General features: G+C 36.7%; 2 protein-coding genes across 4 annotated transcripts; one reads left to right on the forward strand and one right to left on the reverse strand.

The window, feature by feature from the left end:
* Positions 1 to 205: 205 nt before the first annotated feature.
* Positions 206 to 12,743, reverse strand: slc43a2b (solute carrier family 43 member 2b). Its single transcript, XM_056737319.1, has 14 exons — positions 12,620 to 12,743; positions 11,949 to 12,167; positions 7,882 to 8,167; positions 7,733 to 7,788; positions 6,756 to 6,832; positions 4,906 to 4,998; positions 4,656 to 4,789; positions 4,283 to 4,479; positions 3,832 to 3,975; positions 2,585 to 2,717; positions 2,363 to 2,495; positions 1,873 to 1,946; positions 1,478 to 1,601; positions 206 to 1,374 (listed from the first exon to the last, which is right to left on the reverse strand). Exons 2-14 carry the CDS (start codon positions 12,106 to 12,108, stop codon positions 1,213 to 1,215), a joined length of 1,773 nt encoding a protein of 590 aa, XP_056593297.1. The 5' UTR covers positions 12,109 to 12,167; positions 12,620 to 12,743; the 3' UTR covers positions 206 to 1,212.
* A 2,763-nt stretch (positions 12,744 to 15,506) lies between these two features.
* On the forward strand, positions 15,507 to 19,778 carry LOC130411747 (E3 ubiquitin/ISG15 ligase TRIM25-like). 3 transcript variants are annotated; one of them, XM_056736606.1, is made up of 6 exons: positions 15,507 to 16,171; positions 17,093 to 17,239; positions 17,425 to 17,658; positions 17,997 to 18,147; positions 18,262 to 18,321; positions 18,775 to 19,778. In XM_056736606.1, the coding sequence occupies exons 1-6, from the start codon at positions 15,575 to 15,577 to the stop codon at positions 19,308 to 19,310; spliced, it is 1,725 nt and encodes a 574-aa protein (XP_056592584.1). In that variant the 5' UTR covers positions 15,507 to 15,574; the 3' UTR covers positions 19,311 to 19,778. The 3 variants fall into 3 exon arrangements, with proteins under 3 accessions (XP_056592584.1, XP_056592585.1, XP_056592586.1); XM_056736607.1 differs by having other exon boundaries at positions 17,144 to 17,239; XM_056736608.1 differs by having other exon boundaries at positions 18,912 to 19,041.
* The last annotated feature ends 580 nt before the right edge of the window (positions 19,779 to 20,358 follow it).

Here is a 20,358-nt window from a genome sequence, read left to right on the forward strand (position 1 = left end):
CATTAACATTGACACTTTGTATACTAAAATATAGTGACTGGTCTAACAAACAATAATCTCACAAAAATATCTTGTAAGAGAACATAGAAATAGCATTGAACTGTGTGTTTCAATATGAGCCGATTCAATTTATGCTTTGAGAAGACATGTAGACACATGATATTCTACTGAACATTTTCGTTACAATAAATGAAGACAAAATAAGTAATTAATATCACATTTTATTCAATATAATAGTAATGCCAAAAAGAACTATAAATGAAAGCTGTTTAGAAAAAAAAACAGAAAACAGCTACTGCAACACAGTGTTAACTTTTGTCAGTAAGGTTGCAATGTCCATGTTGTCTGTTAGATTCAGAAACAAAATAAATACATTAAACAAAACAACAAACACGATTTACATGGCTCCAGTTCTTCCATCAGCGGTCACTGGCATTGTTAACTGCACAAAAGGCACATTTGTGAGTTATGTTGTGCTTCAGAGATCCTTGGGAACTTGCTCGCATAGTGACTTACATATAATCCAATGATTTACACTCTGAAATATCACAGGTTATAACAGTATACAAGCACAAGAAAAAAGACAGAAAAGGGAATCATGGGCATGAGGGCTTCATGGGATATGTGTGTTAAAAGTGCAGTTGTTCCCCTGATATTTGAGCCTCGGCTTTGAGCCATTACCTCGCCAAACAAACTATGTTTTCTAACGTAAGCTTACAGTATATGGACTTACAACTTTGACATCCCTTGTTAAGGTTAAAGAATGAATGAGAGTTGTGTTTATGTGAAAGGCACCCGACTTGGCATCATTACAGTCTGTGTGGTCAGGCCTGCTTCAGCCATCCTCCGAACATACAGGCGTGAATACATATTGCAATAGCAAGAAAAAATCATATATTAATATGTAATATATTGATATGTGTTTTCTTATATCTAGGTTGTAAAAAGACAGTCAGGGTTAACACTTTTGCAACACTTGTAAATTAATGTAAAATGCCTCAAAAAGAACGCCGATTTTCCCATGTCTCTTTTCAATCTGTTTCTGTCTCTCATTTCTGTTTTCATCCATTGAGTTACTCATATAGAAGTTAAATAAACCTGGAAAAGAGAGAGGCACAATAGCCTGTAACAATCACTGCTTGTGTGTTTCTCAGGATATTCATCATCTTTGCCCCTTTATTCTGCTTTGTTTTGTCCCTTAATTTGTCTTTTTTACACGAATGCCTCTGGAACATCTGTGCCGTTGATTTTCAGATAGATTTTAGCATTGTTTTCTTTCTCCTTCCTCTTTTTGTGCAGTGTCTTTCTGAAGTACAGCAGATAAAGAGGTAGCAGGAACCCCAGCATACTGACACCCAGCAGACCGACGTTCACCTACACCAGAGAAACAGAGGGATCAGAACGTACCTAACATGAATATCATCCATTTGGTATGACTCAAGGTCTCTTATACTGTATATAGTGCTTGTGTCATTACCCAAAGTGGGTCTCCATTTAATGGTCCCATCATGGCCATGAACAAAGGTTGCTGCAACAGAGCAAACAGAGCGCTAACCAGAGACTGCATACCGGTCAGACTGCCAAATTGAGATGATGGGTACCTACAGACACACAAAGACACATTCACGTGTTACAAAGAAACAACACTGACACTTTTCTGATGGAGTCAACGTCTTTTAAAATGGTTTTGTATTTTTAATTTCCTCTGTACAGTAAATGTGTTATAAAACTATACAATGTTCCTAAAAGTACACAGCATTCCATGCATGTTCCCAACATTATCACAAGTTAATTTGTTATCACACTTATCACACAAGTAATGATCACATGCAGAAAGTATTCATGTGTAAGCAATTATACTGATACACTCACACAGCGGCATAAAGTCCACCAACAGCCGAATGGATGAAGCCTCTGACAATGGTGTGAAGAACAAAGGAGAGCATCTGGAAAAAAATAATCATGACATGAAATGACAAAAGCATAGACTAATAAGATTGAATAGTATTTTCTTCTTATTGTATCAGCCAATGACATGACCGTAAAGCAGTTTTATAATTTGGCCACTAGGGGGAGATACTGTACAACTGTGGAGACACAACCAGGCTGCCACCCAGATGAAAAAGTGCACTAAAATACACTTTAATTTATCTAAAGTGCTCTTGTTAGTGCCATGCTCTTACCAATGAGCCACAGGAAAGCTATATAATCTCCATTTATCAAACTGGAAAGAAACTCAATCCGAGCGCATTGTATTATGTAATATAGTACAGGTCAATGCAGGTATTCCATACTAAAAATCTGCACTATGCACTACTGCGCCTGTATTATTAATGCATTTTTAAATTGATGTCTCACACACCTGCAGGGGTAAGTTAGGAATCAGGCAGGTGATGCCAAAGCCGACGAGGAGCATGTTTGTAAAGATGAAGGCTCGTGTGGCATTAGTCACTTTCTGGATTTGCTTGTCTCTGCGTTTGGGCTGAGGTTCATCCCTTGAAAAACAAGACACTCAATGATTTACTTAAATCTTAACATTCTAATAATTATTTGGGCCACATTTCACACATAATTGGTATCCTACTTGTTGAGTTCTTTCTCATTGCTGTCTCCATCGTCACATTCCTTCAGCTTCCAGTCCATGATCTGACCGATGACCGGCGTTGTCATGAGGCACAAGAGCTGCATCACGCCAAAAATGGAGGTGTAGAGACTTACTAAAAAAAAGAGAAGGAGAGAATATATCACTGTATAAGGGATAAAAACAGAGGTTGTTTAATAACTACTTGGGTCAATGAGTTAAATGGTTTATGTATGCATTGTATCTCAGAGGTCAGACTGTGTACAGGAGGAGGTTAAATGTTAGAAAAACAAGTTGTAGGAAAAACACGCTCTACTGGGTTCTACTACTATTTTATTGCTTTGAGCAGATTCTTACCCAATTCCATTCTTTCAACTGTAAAATAGCCAAATGCATCAATTTAGCAAAAATAATGTTAAAACCAGACAGAAAAATAGACAATTACTAATATACTGTAGATGATGTAATGAACACATGTAATATATTAAAACAGTTGTAATATCGTCGAAATTATAATATTTTTATCTAAACTTGCAGCTTTAAAGTGCAGCTTTGTTATTAATGACAGCAAAACATGATAGCACTGTGTGAATTCAGCTACTTTAAAACATTTAAGTTATGAAGACCATCTGTCTAGGGATTGCAAAAAAATGGCCTTTTGGCTAACTCTGGCTTATTGACAGAAATGTTTATTAATATGCATCGTCCTTGTAATAAATGAATAAATAAATGACATTAGATTAAGAAAAACATGTTTTGAACAATAAAGCATCTATTTTCTGTTATACTGACATAATAAAACTCTTGGAACATCCGTCAACCAATCAGATTAGAGCAGGGGTTTTCAGACTGCTAGGGACGACTTTACGATGCTAGGGACCCCCAAATAATATGATGAATCTATTGTGAGTGCCCCCTTCCTAAAATATATATTTTTTTTTATAAAGAAACATTTAAGATAAAGTGTGATATTGTGAAAAACACACTAAAAAGATAAAAAAAAATAAACATCCTGGAAAATATGCATGTAACGAGAACGAAGAGATAAACACTTATATAAATATGAACACTTCTAAATGAAACGGTAATAATCTTCAGTAGACTTAGTTTTTAGGGGTCCCCGGGCTCCAGTTTGAAAACCCCTAGATCAGAGGACCAGAACTAACAAAGAAAGTGTGACATGCTAAAAAATACCTCAGAGGTTGCTATCTCCATGCTTAACATTTTTATCTACCATCACAGACACACACCTGTGTTGAAATCTCCTCCGCTGAGGTCCTCCAAGATGTTGTTCATGGCTCCCATGTAGAAGATGAGACGTAGTTGAGTTACGCACATGGTCACCAGACTCAACATGAAAAGCGGACTGGAAATGCTCTTCAAAAACGTCTGAGCTGCAAAATCAAAATAAACACAGAGTTAACAATCCTTTGCTAAAATAACTCAAAGAGCCAAAAACATGCCCAGTGAGCTCTTCAATATGTCTCCCTCAACTTGTACTCATCAAATGCAAGACCATTTTTGTGTTTGAGTATCTTGTTAGGTAAATCATCGAAATTGCCAATATATTTAAGAAAGGTAGCTAAATAATAAAGTACTCAATTGGATGGCATAGATACAGTATATTTATATCGCCCCCTACTGCCCTTTTGAAGCACATGCATCTTGGAAGTCTTGGATGTGCTGGCTATAATCACTTACACTCCTCCTTGGAGTCAGAGTGTAGCTCCAGGTCCATGGTGGACAGGCAGAGTTTGTTTGCTTCTTTGGCCTGGAGCTCTTTCTGTTTCTGAGTGTGGTCCACGCTCAGTCGCTTGCCAACTGTGGTCACCTGTCTGTAAAACTGCTTTCCTGTGATCTTGTGGTCAAAGCCCAGCCAGCTGAACTTGATCTTGATACTGGGAAAATAAAGTCAATATCACATTTAATTACATAATGCATTTGTCAGATTTTTCCCTAATAGTCAATTGCAGTATATTGAATGTATACATTTGATCAGAAAATAGACCCAAGAGCTATATGATATATTATAGAATTATAGGAGATGCAGGAGAGTGTGTGTGCGTATTCTTACGTGTAGTCCATGTCCTCGGGTCCTGGGAAAGGCTCCAGGGGCCAGTTAAAGAAGCAGTTGAGAAAGACGAGGCCAGCACAGCCAGCCCAGACCACCAGAATCATTATGAAGGTAACACCAAGGTCATAGATCACCTACAAAAAGAAATAACACGTGATCAGACCAATTCATTATTGTAAAACTAGATGTTGGCTTATAATAAGGTGCTATTTTTTTGGTTTGTATAATAACTTTAACTTGTATAACAAACCTTGACCCCAGGAAACGTTACAGCTGACGAAGCGTATGAGCCAATCATAAGCGCAATGAACGTGGAACGCAGGTCACCAAACATGTTGGGTAACTAGAAGAAAACATGAGAAAGAAACAGGTCGATAAGGACATATGGAAATGTAATGAAATGTAAGACGTACTGAAATGTGTATGTAAAACTGATTTGAAGCAATGCATTGGAAAAAGTCAATTTAAAATTGAATTAAAAACATTATCATAATTTACAACCACATCAGAATTTTATAGGTAACATATTGTTGGTGGAAAAGATGAAAAAACACTTAAAGGGACAGTTCACCCAATTTTTTAAATCTGTCGTGATTAACTCACCCTTTAAGTTATTCCAATGTGTATACATTTCTTTGTTCTGTACCAGAGTTTTCCTTTTTAAGTGGCCCAAACTGTTTGCTTTCATACATTCTTCAAAATATCTTCTTTTGTGTAGTCAATGTTGGCCAAGAACTGTTGTATAACAATCCTTCTTCCACATCATTTTAATGCGCTCATCAGAACAAAGACAGATTTGGAACAATTTAAGGAAGGGTCAATTATGACAGAAGGTTAATTTTTTGGGTGAACTGTTCCTTTAATGAACATTGAAAGAACATAAAGATGTGTGCTTTCATTGTAGTTGTTCAGAGCATTTACAGTTTGACTAGCAAGAACAAAGACAAATGATCTCAGTCATTCTGTCAATGGCTTGGAGAAATGGCCAACAAATACGGGCTGATGAAAGCCCACCAAATCCGCAGTGAAAGACTGTTCAGTACAAACGTTTTGACTGCAGTATATGTGGGTTTTGGGAGAGGAAAAAAGAGATGTGATAGATCCATAAATAAGAGTACACAAGCCAAACTTAAAATCAATTTCTTTTCAAGTAGTATCTGCTAATCTCCGAATTAACTTTTTGAAACTTTTGAAATATCAGCTTGCTATATTTGTAAAGTCTATTTTCTACAGTTCATGTCAGCGTGAATAACTTACGTAAGCATAAAAACCATAAATGTAGTTCAGCACAATTCATGCACTTCTGTCCATTTCAATTCTGTCTTTCTTTCACTTTCTGTCATTAAAGAGGAAGTTACTGGGCCAGTAAGAACTGAGGTATGACCAGTCCAGTCTAAACCGGCTACAACCGAGTCTCTTTTATGACTCTAATTGGAGCTAAGGCCAGGAATGCCATCAGTTATGCCTTGTTCTAGTGAAAGCAAGTGGATGAGCATCACCGAGCGCCCTGTTACATAAGAGCACGTCACTTAACAGAAGAGCTATGTTTTGTGATTCAGCAGGAATTTCTGTTAAAACTGTTTGAAAATATTCTCAGATGGCAATTGGGCTGTGGTCCACACCCCATTTACAATGTGAGCCATTCAACGTGATGAACAGGAACACAACACTTCAACTGCAATCAACAACATGTTAAAAATAGGCTTTTATGAATAAAAATTGTTTCTAAGAATTATGAGCAGGTGTGAGAAAAGGGTGGATTTGGACCCTGTGTGTTTCATATGTGAGTTCAGCCAGGTCATATAATTCCTCAGATCACGCTGAGTGTACGATAACCGGAGGCTGTTCTTACTGGGTCACTACACTGGATTGTACACCATCAGGAGTTAATTCTTGGTGCCAGTATACAGCCACTAAAGCGAGTCGACAGGAAAACAGAGACCTGAGACGGACGGGTTTAATAATTAACCTGCTGTATTGCGCTTGAGAGACGTTTCAAAGAGAAAGAACGAAGAGAGAGTGAAGAGGGCAGGCAGAGACCAAATACAAACACAAAACTGGGAAGTGCACACGTAGGTTTACACACAAAAACACACTTACTGTGAGTGAAGTGAAGGTCATACACATTCCTCCGAAGCCATTGAAGGTCAGCGCAACGAAGATCAGAACGGACAGATCTAGAAAAGGAAGATATTTGAATCATTGCCTCTGCGTGCAAAAAGATTGCTGCTATGTTTGATTACATATGCGGTCCTCAAAGGAATAGTTCACTCAAATAGGAAAATTCTGTCATCATTTACTAGTTGTTCTAAACCTGTGTACATTGTATTGTTCTGCTGGACACAAAGAAAGATATTTGGAAGAATGTTTGTAAGCAAACAGTACTGGGGCACTATTGACTTCCATAGTAAGAAAGAAATCTATTATGGTAATCAATGGTGGCCCAGAACTGTTTAGTTTTCCACATTCTTCAAAATGTATTTTTTGAGTTCAACAGAACAAAGAATTCTATGCTATGTGTTGGAACAATTTGAGAGTGAGTAAAATATGACAGAATTTCATTTTCGGGTGAACTATCCCTTTAAGAAATTATTAGCCAGTGTAAGGTGTTTGCCACATATACCCTCAATTAACATTATTGATGATTACCAAAATTATTTTTTATTTTTCTGTAATGGTTTTACACCAGTATGTGTAAACTTTATTCTCAGTAGTATTTTTCTAATATATCTGATTCATACAATTTCAGATTTACTGCTTTACAAGCAAATGCAAGGCAGGAGAAAATAGCACTTTATTATTTTTCTTAAGTCAATTATAGTTATTTACTTAATAGAAAAATAGAAATATGTTTTAATGATTCACTTTTTTTTTACTTTGCTACAAGTTAAATGTGCCGCCTCAAATTTTGGCTTAAAAGGTGAATAAAGACTATGAGTTATTTCAGTTTGTTATTAATAAAAAACATTGTTAGTTGTAAAGAAGTTTTTGACAAAAAGTTCTCATGACAGGTGGTCTAATAAATTTGTAAAGCACTGCATGTACACACTAAACGCAATATAAGATGTTCCTAATACCATTTGGATTGCTGGCTCCATAAGCGATCATGAGGCAAGACAGAGCAAAGCAGGTACTGGAAAACAAAAAACATTGTTCAGATGTCAACACCACTTAGAATATGAATAAACAAGGGCCCAGGTTATGTAAGCGTATGAATGTTATCTACCTGCCAAGCAGACGGAGTTTGCGTGGGCCGTATTTGTCCATAACAATCCCAAGAGGGAGCGTGATGGCGCTGAGTAGAAAAGAGCCGACGGTGAAAGCCATATTGAGCATCTCATCTTGTTCCTTACAGATCAGCCAACCGTTCATCCTTAGGTGGTCATCATGATGGTTCAGAGGGACCATCTCCACTCCCTCATAATTCTTAAATTCATCATATTCGAATTCTGCATCATTTGCATGCGATGAAGGCACAGATGGCGCTGAGAGATTTGTCATCGAGCTGTTGCCTTCAAGAAAGAGAGAGATAGCGAGATCATTTTGTGTTGAAGACCATGTATTTAAGCAGCAATTTTAGAAACAGGATCTTTTCTGTTTAGTATCCGTGGTAAGTCATAAACCTACAGAAAATCTAACAGTAGGATGTATCTGTAGAAATACACGGATATCTAACACATTGTGGTTGTACTACTCACATGGTTAACATTTCTGCTAAACGGGGACATAGAAAGTGAGAAAACTGATATGTTGGTGTAAAAACCGAGGGAAGAGAGAGATGCTGGGCGTTTTGGTCATATGGTCCATACTGTGAGCCCATCTGTGACGTATAAATCAAATACTTGTTACTCTAGTTGCTGTCCAATCACATGTACACCACATCTCTCCACTTCAATACCTCCTGACAGTTCCATGAAGCTCTCAACTGAGATTTCTCAAAACACGCTCTACACTTTTGTCAACAAGCCACGGGTGAAACGGTCAGTGGATTTATGTAGGTAAGACTACTTAGACCATTCAGAACTATCTGACTATTTCACTATATCGGATACTTCAAAACTAAAATATATTTTTGCTTTCGTCCTGCTGGAAAGACCAGCATACTGTACAGCTGGTCCCCAGCAAGGATGTTTTGCACGGCTTTGCGGTTACATCAACACCCGACCAGCGTAAACCAGTTGGATAAGAGTGGAATTAATTCTGGATTACGCTGGTCTTATGAGCAACATGTGCTATTTGATTGCAGCTACCGTACAAAGTGTCTGACACAGACCTTCACCCGGCAGTAAAATGCTGGGAATGAGGAATCACCATTATGTTGTCTCAATAAAGACAAGATAGGAGCTGGTAATGATACAGTAGAACGGAGAAAGCACACATTCGCTGTTGCTTTATCTTGTTTTATTGCTTGTTTTGTAATTGTCCTTTTGGACCGTTGTACAGAACTGTTTCACATTATTTCACCGTACACACAAACACACACACATTTAATTCTCTGACACTGAGCCAGGTGACAGCAAATTGCTCTCTATTAATAAGGTGACACAATGGAGATTTACAAACTTTCTGACTCGATCTTATGCTAATGTGTGTGATCGATCAATTTTAGGCCTGTTTTAAGATTTTCCAAATCTTGAGACTTTATCAGCCAGTTAAATGATGAATGTTGGAAAGTATAATTGTGATTCAATAGATTCATTCTGCTGATGCACGTGCCGCCCTTTATGGCCCACAAAGGAAGAGGTTGCGGAATGTTCTGTCCCTTTTTACACCCGGTTGTGAACTCTCACAAGGCACGCGAGGGGCCGGGTCGACTTTAGAGGAAAATCTGTTTCGATGAGGTGCTGGCTGTGGAGATGATGTTCTCATTTGGGCACTAGGGGTTTCAGGAGATCCACCCCAGTGATGCTTGCCACATAGGTGGGTTTACTGATTAAAAATGTCAGCACACACCCTGAGATATAGCAGTCACATGTGCGAAAATACAGGTTGGAAGTGTATGTGCATTTCATAGAAAGACTGATAAATCAGATGAACTGAATGACCTGTACATTAATCAGTTAAGCAGATTATTAGTTAACTTTACTATAATAAATAGTGATAAAAAAGTGATTTAAATTGCTTTCATATAATCATATAATGTTTTTGCTGATAGGTCTATTGCCGGGAGTAGCTTATAGGCAGCCACGACAGTTTTACTCAAATGTTTAAAGGGATAGTTCACCGAAACATGAAAAGTGACATAATTATCTCACTCTCTTGTCATTTCAAACCTCGAAAACTTTCTTCTGCAGTACACAAAAGAAGATATTTTGAAGAATGTTGGTAACAAAAAAAAACATGGGTACCCAATGGTTTTGTGTCCATACAATATAAATGGGTTACAAATGGATTTTGGTCACCGACATGCTTCACAATATCTTCTTTTGTGTTCTGCACAAAAAGACATACAGGTTTGAAGTGACAAGAGGGTGTATAAATTATCACAATATTTTCATTTTTGGTGTGTTTAACTTTTAAACAACTGTTAATGTATTAATACAAAGGCGGGATTGTTTTTTTCCATTCACAGCCATTTGTTTGTTGGCCAGACGTCAGGAACATTGTACGTTGAATGAGAGACACAAGACAGAATGTTCCTAACCCCAATTGTGCTGATAGAGTGAGAAGCATGATAAGAACTTGTTTTTTTAAATCTAACATTGCTGATGGAGCTCTACGTTTTGCTGCGCAATGAACCACAAGTGTCCTCACATGCTACGCATCATACAACTTTCCCGCAATGTAAATGCTGACTCCATACTATTGTCTTGGACCTTTGATTCTTATCCATGGACTTTGAGATGACACAATCCGGCTGGTGCATACTTCAGCTTTTTAAGTGCTGTCTTGTGCATCGATCAGTTTTGCTGAGACAGATCTGACTTACGTCATTATAATGTGACAAAAGCAAAAGGATTGGTCGATCAGCTGAGCATGCCACAAATCAGGAACTGCGGCAGCAACCAAAAATTACTTTTTTCGTTCTCACACAGTATTGACTATTCTATGCAAAAAACACACACACTTGTATGTCTAGCACTCCAGTAGATCTGCCTAAATGGTAGGACTCCTACAGTTTCCTCACAAACAACTCCTTTTCTAATCTACCCCCTCCTCCTTGTTGTCTGGGAATTTTTAAACCAGATTTTGTGGTTAAACCGCCCTGAATGCTCTATTAAATCAAGAACAACATAGTGATTAAAGGGCATCAGAAGCCAATGTGTCCTTCATTGTGACACACAGCTCACACAATAGACAGTTAACAGTTAATCAATTCTGAACTAATCAGTAGATATGGGGCTTTAACTCTCTGATAGAAGCAGATCATAAAGATTTTCATTTAAATCAAACCATAACTAGGCGTCTCATTTTAACCTTTCATTTGATTCTGCTGTGGAACACTCCTTCACATTCCAGAGTTTTATACAAAGCCATGGCACTGTGATTAAAAGCTTATTTAATGGAAGTTCTGGTAAAGTGTCTGTGGTCATGGGCCTCCTTAGGGAAGATTCCTCCTCCTTAGTGAAGGTGAGCACAAAAGTGTTTTGCTCGAGATCAGTTACACCATATAAAACCCTTCTGTCAGTGATAGATTACAGTAGTTTACAATACGGACAAGGTTAAAAAACAGGATTCTTCTGGTTTACAAGTACTGTCAGACAAACATGACTCGTTTTTTTTCTTTTGCAGCTTAGGTTCTGCTGTTTGGTTATTTTTAAGAGCAAATAAGTTCTTACTTTAAGCACATTCTTTAGATCAGAATATTTTTAGGGGTAGTTCTTTAACGCATACAGTGGACGGCTGTCAAAACGGCATTTCTTGGTAGGCTACAGTGTCAAAAAATAACTGAAAAATAGACTGCCAGTACATAAATCATTAATGATATGGATAATCCTTCACATAAATACAGTCTATTGTAGCTAATGTTTTAAAGATTTTTTTGTAGTGTATGGTTTACCATGGTATAGTTGCAAATCAACCAATACATGTTCCCTAGTGCACACTGTAACCTCTACAGATGTCCATTTAAATGAGAAATGTAAATGGAACCCTTAAAAATGTGTGTAAAAAGCTAAAACCTTTTTTGCTCTAATGCTACAAACAAAGGGGAACTAATGACCGGGGTTATATCTGAATCATCCGTCCATGAAAGGCTCAAACAACAATACGTCAGTGGTTTTTACAATGAAACTAATTTGTGGAACTTACAAAAAGTCAGATCAGGCTTTTAAAACATTTGTTATTTCTTACCTAAATCTGTGCAGAGGTACGAATAGAAGCCCTCAGACTTCAGCATGATGAGTAAGGAGCCCCAGCCCAACAGAACAGCAGAGAAGAGCAGGTTTTCGATGATGGCTGTCACTGCCATCCACCAGCGTCGGGCAAACGCTGTGGCCAGAGTCGGTGCCATGACTGCAAGGTTTAGGAAAGCCGAAAGGAAATGGGTGGTGTGGATGGGGGATCTTAGATCTGTCAAAGAAAGAGAGTTTGTTTTAAAAGACGTTTAAAAGATCTGCATGTGATATTACACAGGAATATATTTATATAGACATTTATTATGCATCTCAAAGTGTAGCACATGGCACAGCACTCAAATGTTCAATGTATATAAAAGTATGAGATTTAACAAGAAGAAACTTCATAGATTTAAATCTTTTTTATTATGTATAACTTTAACACTTTTGCAACACAGTGGTCGGATACAAATGGAGGTGTCACAAAACAAAATCATATAAACAGTTATATAAAGAAAAATCTAGATTCTGACATGATGGAGATCACATATTTGCACATGGGTAGTACATTTATAAAAATTTAAGTACAGTAGCATTTTTAATAAACCAAAATGAGGAATAGAAACGTAACTAAAGTTTTCTCATACAAACAGTATTGAAAGTTACATATTACTTGATCTCTCTTACCTTTGAGAGACAGAGAAGCTCTGCCTTCTGCTTTACAAGTGTAAAGTTTTTCCCCTGATGTCTTTGCAAAGCCCCTCTCTCTCTCACCCCTGCAGTTACCGACACTTACTAGGAAATACTTCAGGGCAAGTGTCTCATTTATAACGATTTCATCACGGAATGCGCCAGAGCATTTCTATTGGAGGCTTTTGGGAGGCTGAGCATGTCTGTCAGCCAATCAGCTGATAGTTACACGATGCACGGGGGGTTCGCAGGTGATGCGCTTCTTTCACGCAGTTGAATTGATCTCTTTACTGTACTTCTACTTCGTGTCGCAACTTCCAGACATTTATCTTAAAAGAGCGGATGGATGGGATTTGATGGAGTTCAGGAAATTACTTTTACATTAGTCGTCTCATTCTATGAATGGGGGTCGTTTTGTTCTGGTCGAGCATTGATTATAGGGCATTTCCTAAAACACCAGATTAGAGAGAAAACATGCTGTCGATAGATTTAAATGAGTTTACTGCTTTTATCCAGATTAATTTTACAAATGAATAGCTCAAGTAATTTTACAAACATATCTGTAGCTTCACAGTTTCATAACAATAAAAGTAAAGAAGCAAAGTGGCGTAAATATGAATTGAGAATAAAGCATCTTTCCTCGTGCACATTCTAACGTTAGTTGGATCAAATTTTAAAATTCATCCAGATAAAAATGTAGTTTAGTTGGCCTCCCTTGAAATTGAAATCGCGTATAATAAAAACGTCTGCCAGATTCACACATGTAACACAACTTGACATAAACACTTGTTTTTCTTTAACAGAAAGCACGGAGTGAGAAGAGGTAAACTAAGGTCGCAAATTGCAAAATGTAGATAAGACGAAAAAACAAAGCAGTAAAGTGTGTCATCTTCACAAGTCCACAAAAACAGCTCGAAGTGTCTGAAAAGGTGACGGACTGGGATGTGACATTATGCACGACACTGTTTCACTTCCAGTTGTGTGAAAAAAGCAAAAGCATATGGCCACTTGGAGGGAATAAAATCACACAACAACTGTACTGTTATTTTAAGGGATGTTTAGGGTTAGGAACCACACCACAGCAAATACCAACTTAATATGTTTATTTTCTTAATAGATCGCACTTTTGTTATTCGCGTATGCGCAATCTTGAAAAAACCGAGCGCTCTGACATGCGGAGAACAATGGTGTGCGCACAAATCTAAATATTTTGTGTAAACATTAAACATCACACTACGTTTTCTGGTAGGCTACGTTTGAAACAACGAAATGACTTCCTACACATCCACAATCTTCTCACTTTATCCGTATTTTTTAGTAGACTGATGTTGTCAATTAAATTATTGCATAACCCATTATTCTGCATTGATCACTTTAATCAGCAAGACGTGCTTGCATGCATATCAACACTGACTGATAGCTTTCAAGATTTATAACGCATACAAACTGTGTGTAGACTATTGTAACAGTTTAAAGTTAGCCAGCCCACTTAAAAGTAATTCAAGCATATTCTGATAAACATTGCCTTGTTTTCAAGAAAAACTGATGATTTGGCAAGGAAACCTTTTCGGTGAAAGAGGCAAAAACAGTGCGTATCAATGATCTTGTTTACTTCAATGAGCTTTGCATTCTTTAAAGTAATGAGATGATGGCCTGTTTCAAGTATTTGATCAATGTCTCGAGTTTTATCGCAAAGAGTACACATTTAATCAATATCTTCTCCAAACAAAAGTCAAGTTTTCAGCTTAAAATAGGAACACTTCAAAGATTTTTCCCTGTATTCCAAGAGCGGAGTTACTGAACATTTTAAAGTGAAATGTTTACTGATAAAGTTCACTTCTTTCCATCATAATCCTCAAAGGCACTGGTCGTAAGCCTACGTGATGAACTACATTCATTTGAGAACGAACTCAAAACCAAGAGGAACAAAAACAACTGCTCACCCAATTACATAAGCTCCAACCAGCTCACTTGTTTTCCCTTTTAACACTGCTCACTGTGATTTATGTGTGAAATTCAGTCACTTTTAAAGTAGATATTTATTGTAACAGCCGAAAATACAACTAAAAGCAAATTTGGGCCCTAAGTACTTATTTCTCCCTATGATGACTTGCAATATGTTTCAAATTTCTTTCTTTTTAGTTGCATCATATAGTGGCTTTGTGCATTGTTCGATGTTTTATTTAAAGCAACCAAACAAATGTTTAAAATAATAAAACCATTTTGACACTCATGTACAAACATAGATTATGCATGTACGAACTTTGGTGGAAATGGTTAATGCATTTATCATGATATATCAAACTATGCCTCCTAGTGGTTTGAGATTGTGTCGTTTTTGTAGGCTTGTGTTTGTATTCACTGTTCTGTCATCCTGCAGCTCTTACTTTTTCTGTAAAAATGGGTTTTATTCATATAACACCAAATAGAGATTATTGCATATAAAATAGAATAGAATATGTATTGCCATTGTACACAGTACAACAAGATAGGGTGCAAACATAAGGTGAGGTCATTACAAACACTTGATTTTGTTAAGTTTTGCACATGTTTAGTTCAGTTGTACTGTATAATACAATGTGAATTATGAATAAGTAATGCACATTTAGCACATGTATTACATATTCACATGTTATATCCGTATTTTATAATTGCATTATTGTTTATACCTGAAAAGACTGTCTGTATGATAAATATCGGATTAAAGTAATATAATATCACAAAGGCTACCTTTACATACCTTTACTATAACATTTTGGCTACCTTTTAATTAATGTATTGTTTGTTTATAAACTACACCTGTTGCAGCATGATACTGTCGCCCTCTACTGGATGACTCCTTGTTTTTTCACAGTTTCGTTTTCTCCAAACGGAACCAGGAAACTTTCAGCAGAGGGAAAGTTAGTGAACCCTGTTCTTTATCTGTACGTCTGTGTATGTATATGCTGTGAAATGGCTGAAGCTACTTTTTCAGAAGATCAGTTCTGTTGTTCAGTCTGTCTGGATCTGCTGAAGGATCCAGTGGCCATTCCCTGTGGACACAGTTACTGTATGAGCTGTATTACAGGTTGTTGGGATCAGGACGATGACACTGGAGTCTACAGCTGCCCTCAGTGCAGAGAGACCTTCACTCCAAGACCTGTTTTGAACAAAAACACCATTTTGGCAGAAATTGTGGAGAAACTAAAGAAGACAAAACTGCCTAAAGAAGACAAATTGCCTGTTCCTGCCCAATGTTCTGCTGGAAGTGAAGATGTGGAGTGTAACGTCTGTACTGAAAGAAAACACAAAGCTGTGAAGTCCTGCTTGGTGTGTCTGAACTCCTACTGTGAAAATCACCTTGAACAACACGAACATCTCTTCAGAGATAAAAGGCATCAATTGATGGATGCTACTGGACGACTCAAGGAGCTGATCTGCTATGATCATGACAGACCACTCGAGGTGTTCTGTCGTACTGACCAACTATGTATCTGTTTGATGTGTGTGGTGGACAAACACAAAAACCATGACACTGTAAGAGCCTCAGAGGAGAGGACAGAGAAACAGGTGTGTGAAAGCAGATATTGTTTTTCTGTTAATGTAAAATTATTGTTTAATGATATATTTTTGGTCACGTTTTAAAGGTCCAGTCAGTCAATTCTTTTAGCGACATCTAGTGGTGAGGTTGCGAATTGCAACCAACCGGTTCAGTCAAGAAAATGTCATGAAAAAATAATAATTAACAATGTTTTTTAATATGCTGAAAGCACAGATATAAACATTTAGTAGTTCAAAAGCGCATCTGATGTCTCTATTTGTTTTATTTTTAGTGCATGATTTAGTCAGGTAAATGCCATTTTCAGGATTGTCACATCCATAATGGTATTTCCTTTTTTAAAAACAGAAAATTTCTTCAGAGGTATATTTTTCTGATACTCAGAATCTATCAACAAGCGTTTAGTAAAATATAAACAGATGGTTCAATATATTCATAACAAATACATTCTCTAAGCATTTTTATATCATGTCCACAACGCAAAATGTCATGTCCAAAACCCTGGAATTGCCCTCTTCTTTCTCCCAATAAGAGTACATTATCTCTGTCTTTGCCGGAGGATATAATATATATACTCTGTAGAGTAGTGTGTAGAGCAAGTGTAGAAAAATGGTTGCGCAACACGATAAATTCCATAAGGAACCCACAATATGTAAATAGAAACAGCTCATTCCAAGGTCATAAAAACAAAACGCTTCATTATGTTACAAGCAGCAGTTGACCAATCCGAATCAAATATTTTCATAGCGCCATACCAGGTGAAAATATATATAAATAAAATCAACAACCATTTTTTTAAACAACCACGGATTCATATAAGCATTATATTTGTTTTATTTTGTTCCTTTTTTATTTATGCATGTGGCAGACGGTTTTATCGAAACACTTACAACTTACAGCGCATTAAAGAAATACATTTTATTTAAATGTAGGTCAAATCAACTGAAGAACTTTTCAAGATTTACTGCTTTTTGGTTCAACAGAACCAGGTAGGGGAAAAACAGAGAGAATTCATGGAGGAAATCAAGCAAAGAGAGAAGAAGCTTCAGGAGTTGAGAGATGCTGTGAAGTCACACAAGGTGAGTTCTGAGAAGACAACTGAAAAGATCACAAACCAGTCACTCTAAGCCTGTCTAACGTACCTAAAACATTCGTTTCTAAGTGTGTGCATCTTGAACCCATGATCTTGGGGTTGCTAATGACAATGCTCTAACCATTGAGCTACAGTAAAACAGTTAAGAACTTTCCTTATGTGTTCGAACAGTGCTTTGCACAGGCAGCAGTGGAGGACAGTGAGAGGATTTTTACCGAACTTATTCATTCCATTGAGAAAAGACGATCAGAGGTGACACAGCTGATCAAAACCCAGGAAACGACTGCTGTTAGCCGAGCTGAAGGATTCATGAAGAAACTGGAGGAGGAGATTGCTGATCTAACAAGAAGAAATGCTGAGCTAGAGCAGCTTCCACACACAAATGAGGACATTCATTTTGTTCAGGTAACGGCTCTTAAAAAGCAAGAGAGTGATCTTAAGCAATATTTTGTTGTTACAGGTGACTTTAAATTAATAGTTCAGCCAGAAATTAATGAGTGAATAATCGCTTGGACATTCTTCTTTAATTTATTAAAATAAAAATCATGTTATTGAATGTATATGTATTAAAATAAAGTTTTACAGGTTTTGAAAGGGTAAATGAAGACAAAGAAGATTTTTGGTCACACTCTGTTCCTTTGACCATTTCTATGTGAAGTTGGTTATATTTATTTTCTGTTTAAGCAAAATAACAATATCTTTTTGGAACACTTATGATACTGTGTTTCTCTGTGTGTCTGTAGAGGTTCCAGTCTCTTTCTGTCCTTCTGGAATCCAGAAACATTGCTGTCAACACTCACTTGTCTTTAAATGATGTGATAGAAGAAATCTCTCTGCTAAAAGGGCAACTTGAAGAATTTTGCCAAGTGGAAGTAGAACATTTATCACAAAGAGGTAAAATTCTGAATGTTTATAGCTTTTTGTGTTTTATTTTGTGTTGTACTGTATAAATGTGTAAATTGGTGTAGTTATTGAATGACTCTTTGTTTTAAAACATCGCACCTCTAGTGAGACAGATCCAGATAGTCCCCACCCCTGAACCCAAGACCAGAGAGGAGTTCTTGCAATGTAAGTGTTACCGGAGTACAAACTTTATATTTAATATCCTATTAAAAATACACAAAAAGATAAACAGTATACAGTGTTAGCATCAGTGTCAATGGCAAGGACTGGAACAAAATACGTTCCCAGCATTCACTGTTTATTTACATGCACATGCAGACACACCCTCTAAAACTCCAGGATTGTTTAATAGGAAAGATTCAATTGAAAAACATAAAATAGAATCAGATAAATTTGTATTAAAAGTAAGAATTTAACACAATTTCTTGGTAAACACATTTGTAAACATTATTTAATCCGTTAATGGAGTAATGTTAACACTAAAAAATTCATTAAATTAAAAGTTTTACATGAACTCTTTGTTGTAAGATGTTAAACATAAAACCAAATTTAAACATAAAAAACGTGAACATACTTTTCTTGAATACTTTTGTTGATAGTGTGTTTTATTTATTTTAGATTACTGTCATCTCAGCTTGGATCCAAACACAGCATATAAAAACCTCTCTCTCTCGAGGGGGAACACACAGGTCCTTAACACTGACAAAGATCTGCAGTATCCGGATCATCCTGACAGATTTAACCTTTGTCCTCAGGTGTTGTGTAAAAGGAAAGTGTATGGACGCTCTTACTGGGAGGTTGAGTGGCGTGATGGTCATGGTTGGGTTTCTATATCATTGGCATATAAGAGCATTGGCAGGAAGGGAAAGGGTGAAGAGTGTGTCTTTGGAATGAACAATAATTCCTGGAGATTGGTATGCAGTACCTCGGAACCCACTCTATTTTACTTCAATAATAAAATAACCGCTCTACCCTGTCCTAAAGGCTCTTATAGGATAGGAGTGTTTGTGGACCACAGTGCAGGAACTTTGGCTTTTTATGATATTTCAAACAAAATGACCCTCATCCACAGAGTCCAGACCACATTTACTCAGCCTCTCTATCCTGGATTTAGGCTTACTGGACAATCAGCAGTGAAACTGTGTAATCTATAAATGCAGATAATTCAACGATTCTATAAATAATATTATCACATGACAGTTTAAAGCTGCCCATTAATCAGTAACAGTGAGATGTTTTTTTCTAGTAACTCAATCAATGTGTCGGATATTGTCATAATACAAACATGCCAATTCTTTATCCAGTAATGGCTGTTTCGTAAAAGTGTGGAAAATATGTGTAAAATCTTGATAATGTTTGATACAGATTCAATCTGATATTAAAACTCAGTCAAGTTTTTTGCATCATGGATAAAATAAGAGAACACTGCAAAATTATCTTCAGTTTTTCTAAATTTACTTTTGGTACATGTTTGAGTAAAATAATCATTTTTGTTTGATTCTGTGAACTAGCTACAACTTTTCTCCCATATTTCAAAGAATTAATTACAGAAAATCTGAATAGGGCAAACTGGTCAGAATAACACATAAATGCAATGTTTGCAGATCTTGATGGAATAAGTATGTTTTTTATTTTTTGTGTAAAATAATAACTATAATTACAGTTTGTACAAATAATTGGTTGTATGCTTTTCATTACCAATAAAACATTCAATTGCCCTTGATTCAAGGATGTAAACATTTTTTTTATTGTTCCTCCATAAAAAAACTATTGCTTTCATATTACCTCTGCTTGTGTTATGGTAGTTTTATAAGAAGTATTGGATTTTCTAATATAGAATGATATATTTAGTTATTTATAGTATACACATAGTATACAGTTTGAGCACTTGAACACCTGCATGCACACCAAATATTTGATCACACTAAGACAGGAACTGCACGTACACCACACATACTTTTGTAGACATGTCTAATTTATCGCACAAAATCACGGACACTTTTCAAGTCTTTTTATGATATTTGCAGAACCCAGTGACTAACATAAAGGGTGACTAATAATAAGGTCATGACATAATTGATGGCAGAAATAAAATCATGAAATTAAATAAAGAGATAAGATTTTCTGAAGGACAGCGGCGAAATGTAATAACTACATCAGTGGTTCTCAACCATTTTGGGCCAGCGCCCCCCTATCCATTCT

This window comes from Triplophysa dalaica, chromosome 22, assembly GCF_015846415.1.
Source record: "Triplophysa dalaica isolate WHDGS20190420 chromosome 22, ASM1584641v1, whole genome shotgun sequence".
Classification (NCBI taxonomy): domain Eukaryota; kingdom Metazoa; phylum Chordata; class Actinopteri; order Cypriniformes; family Nemacheilidae; genus Triplophysa; species Triplophysa dalaica.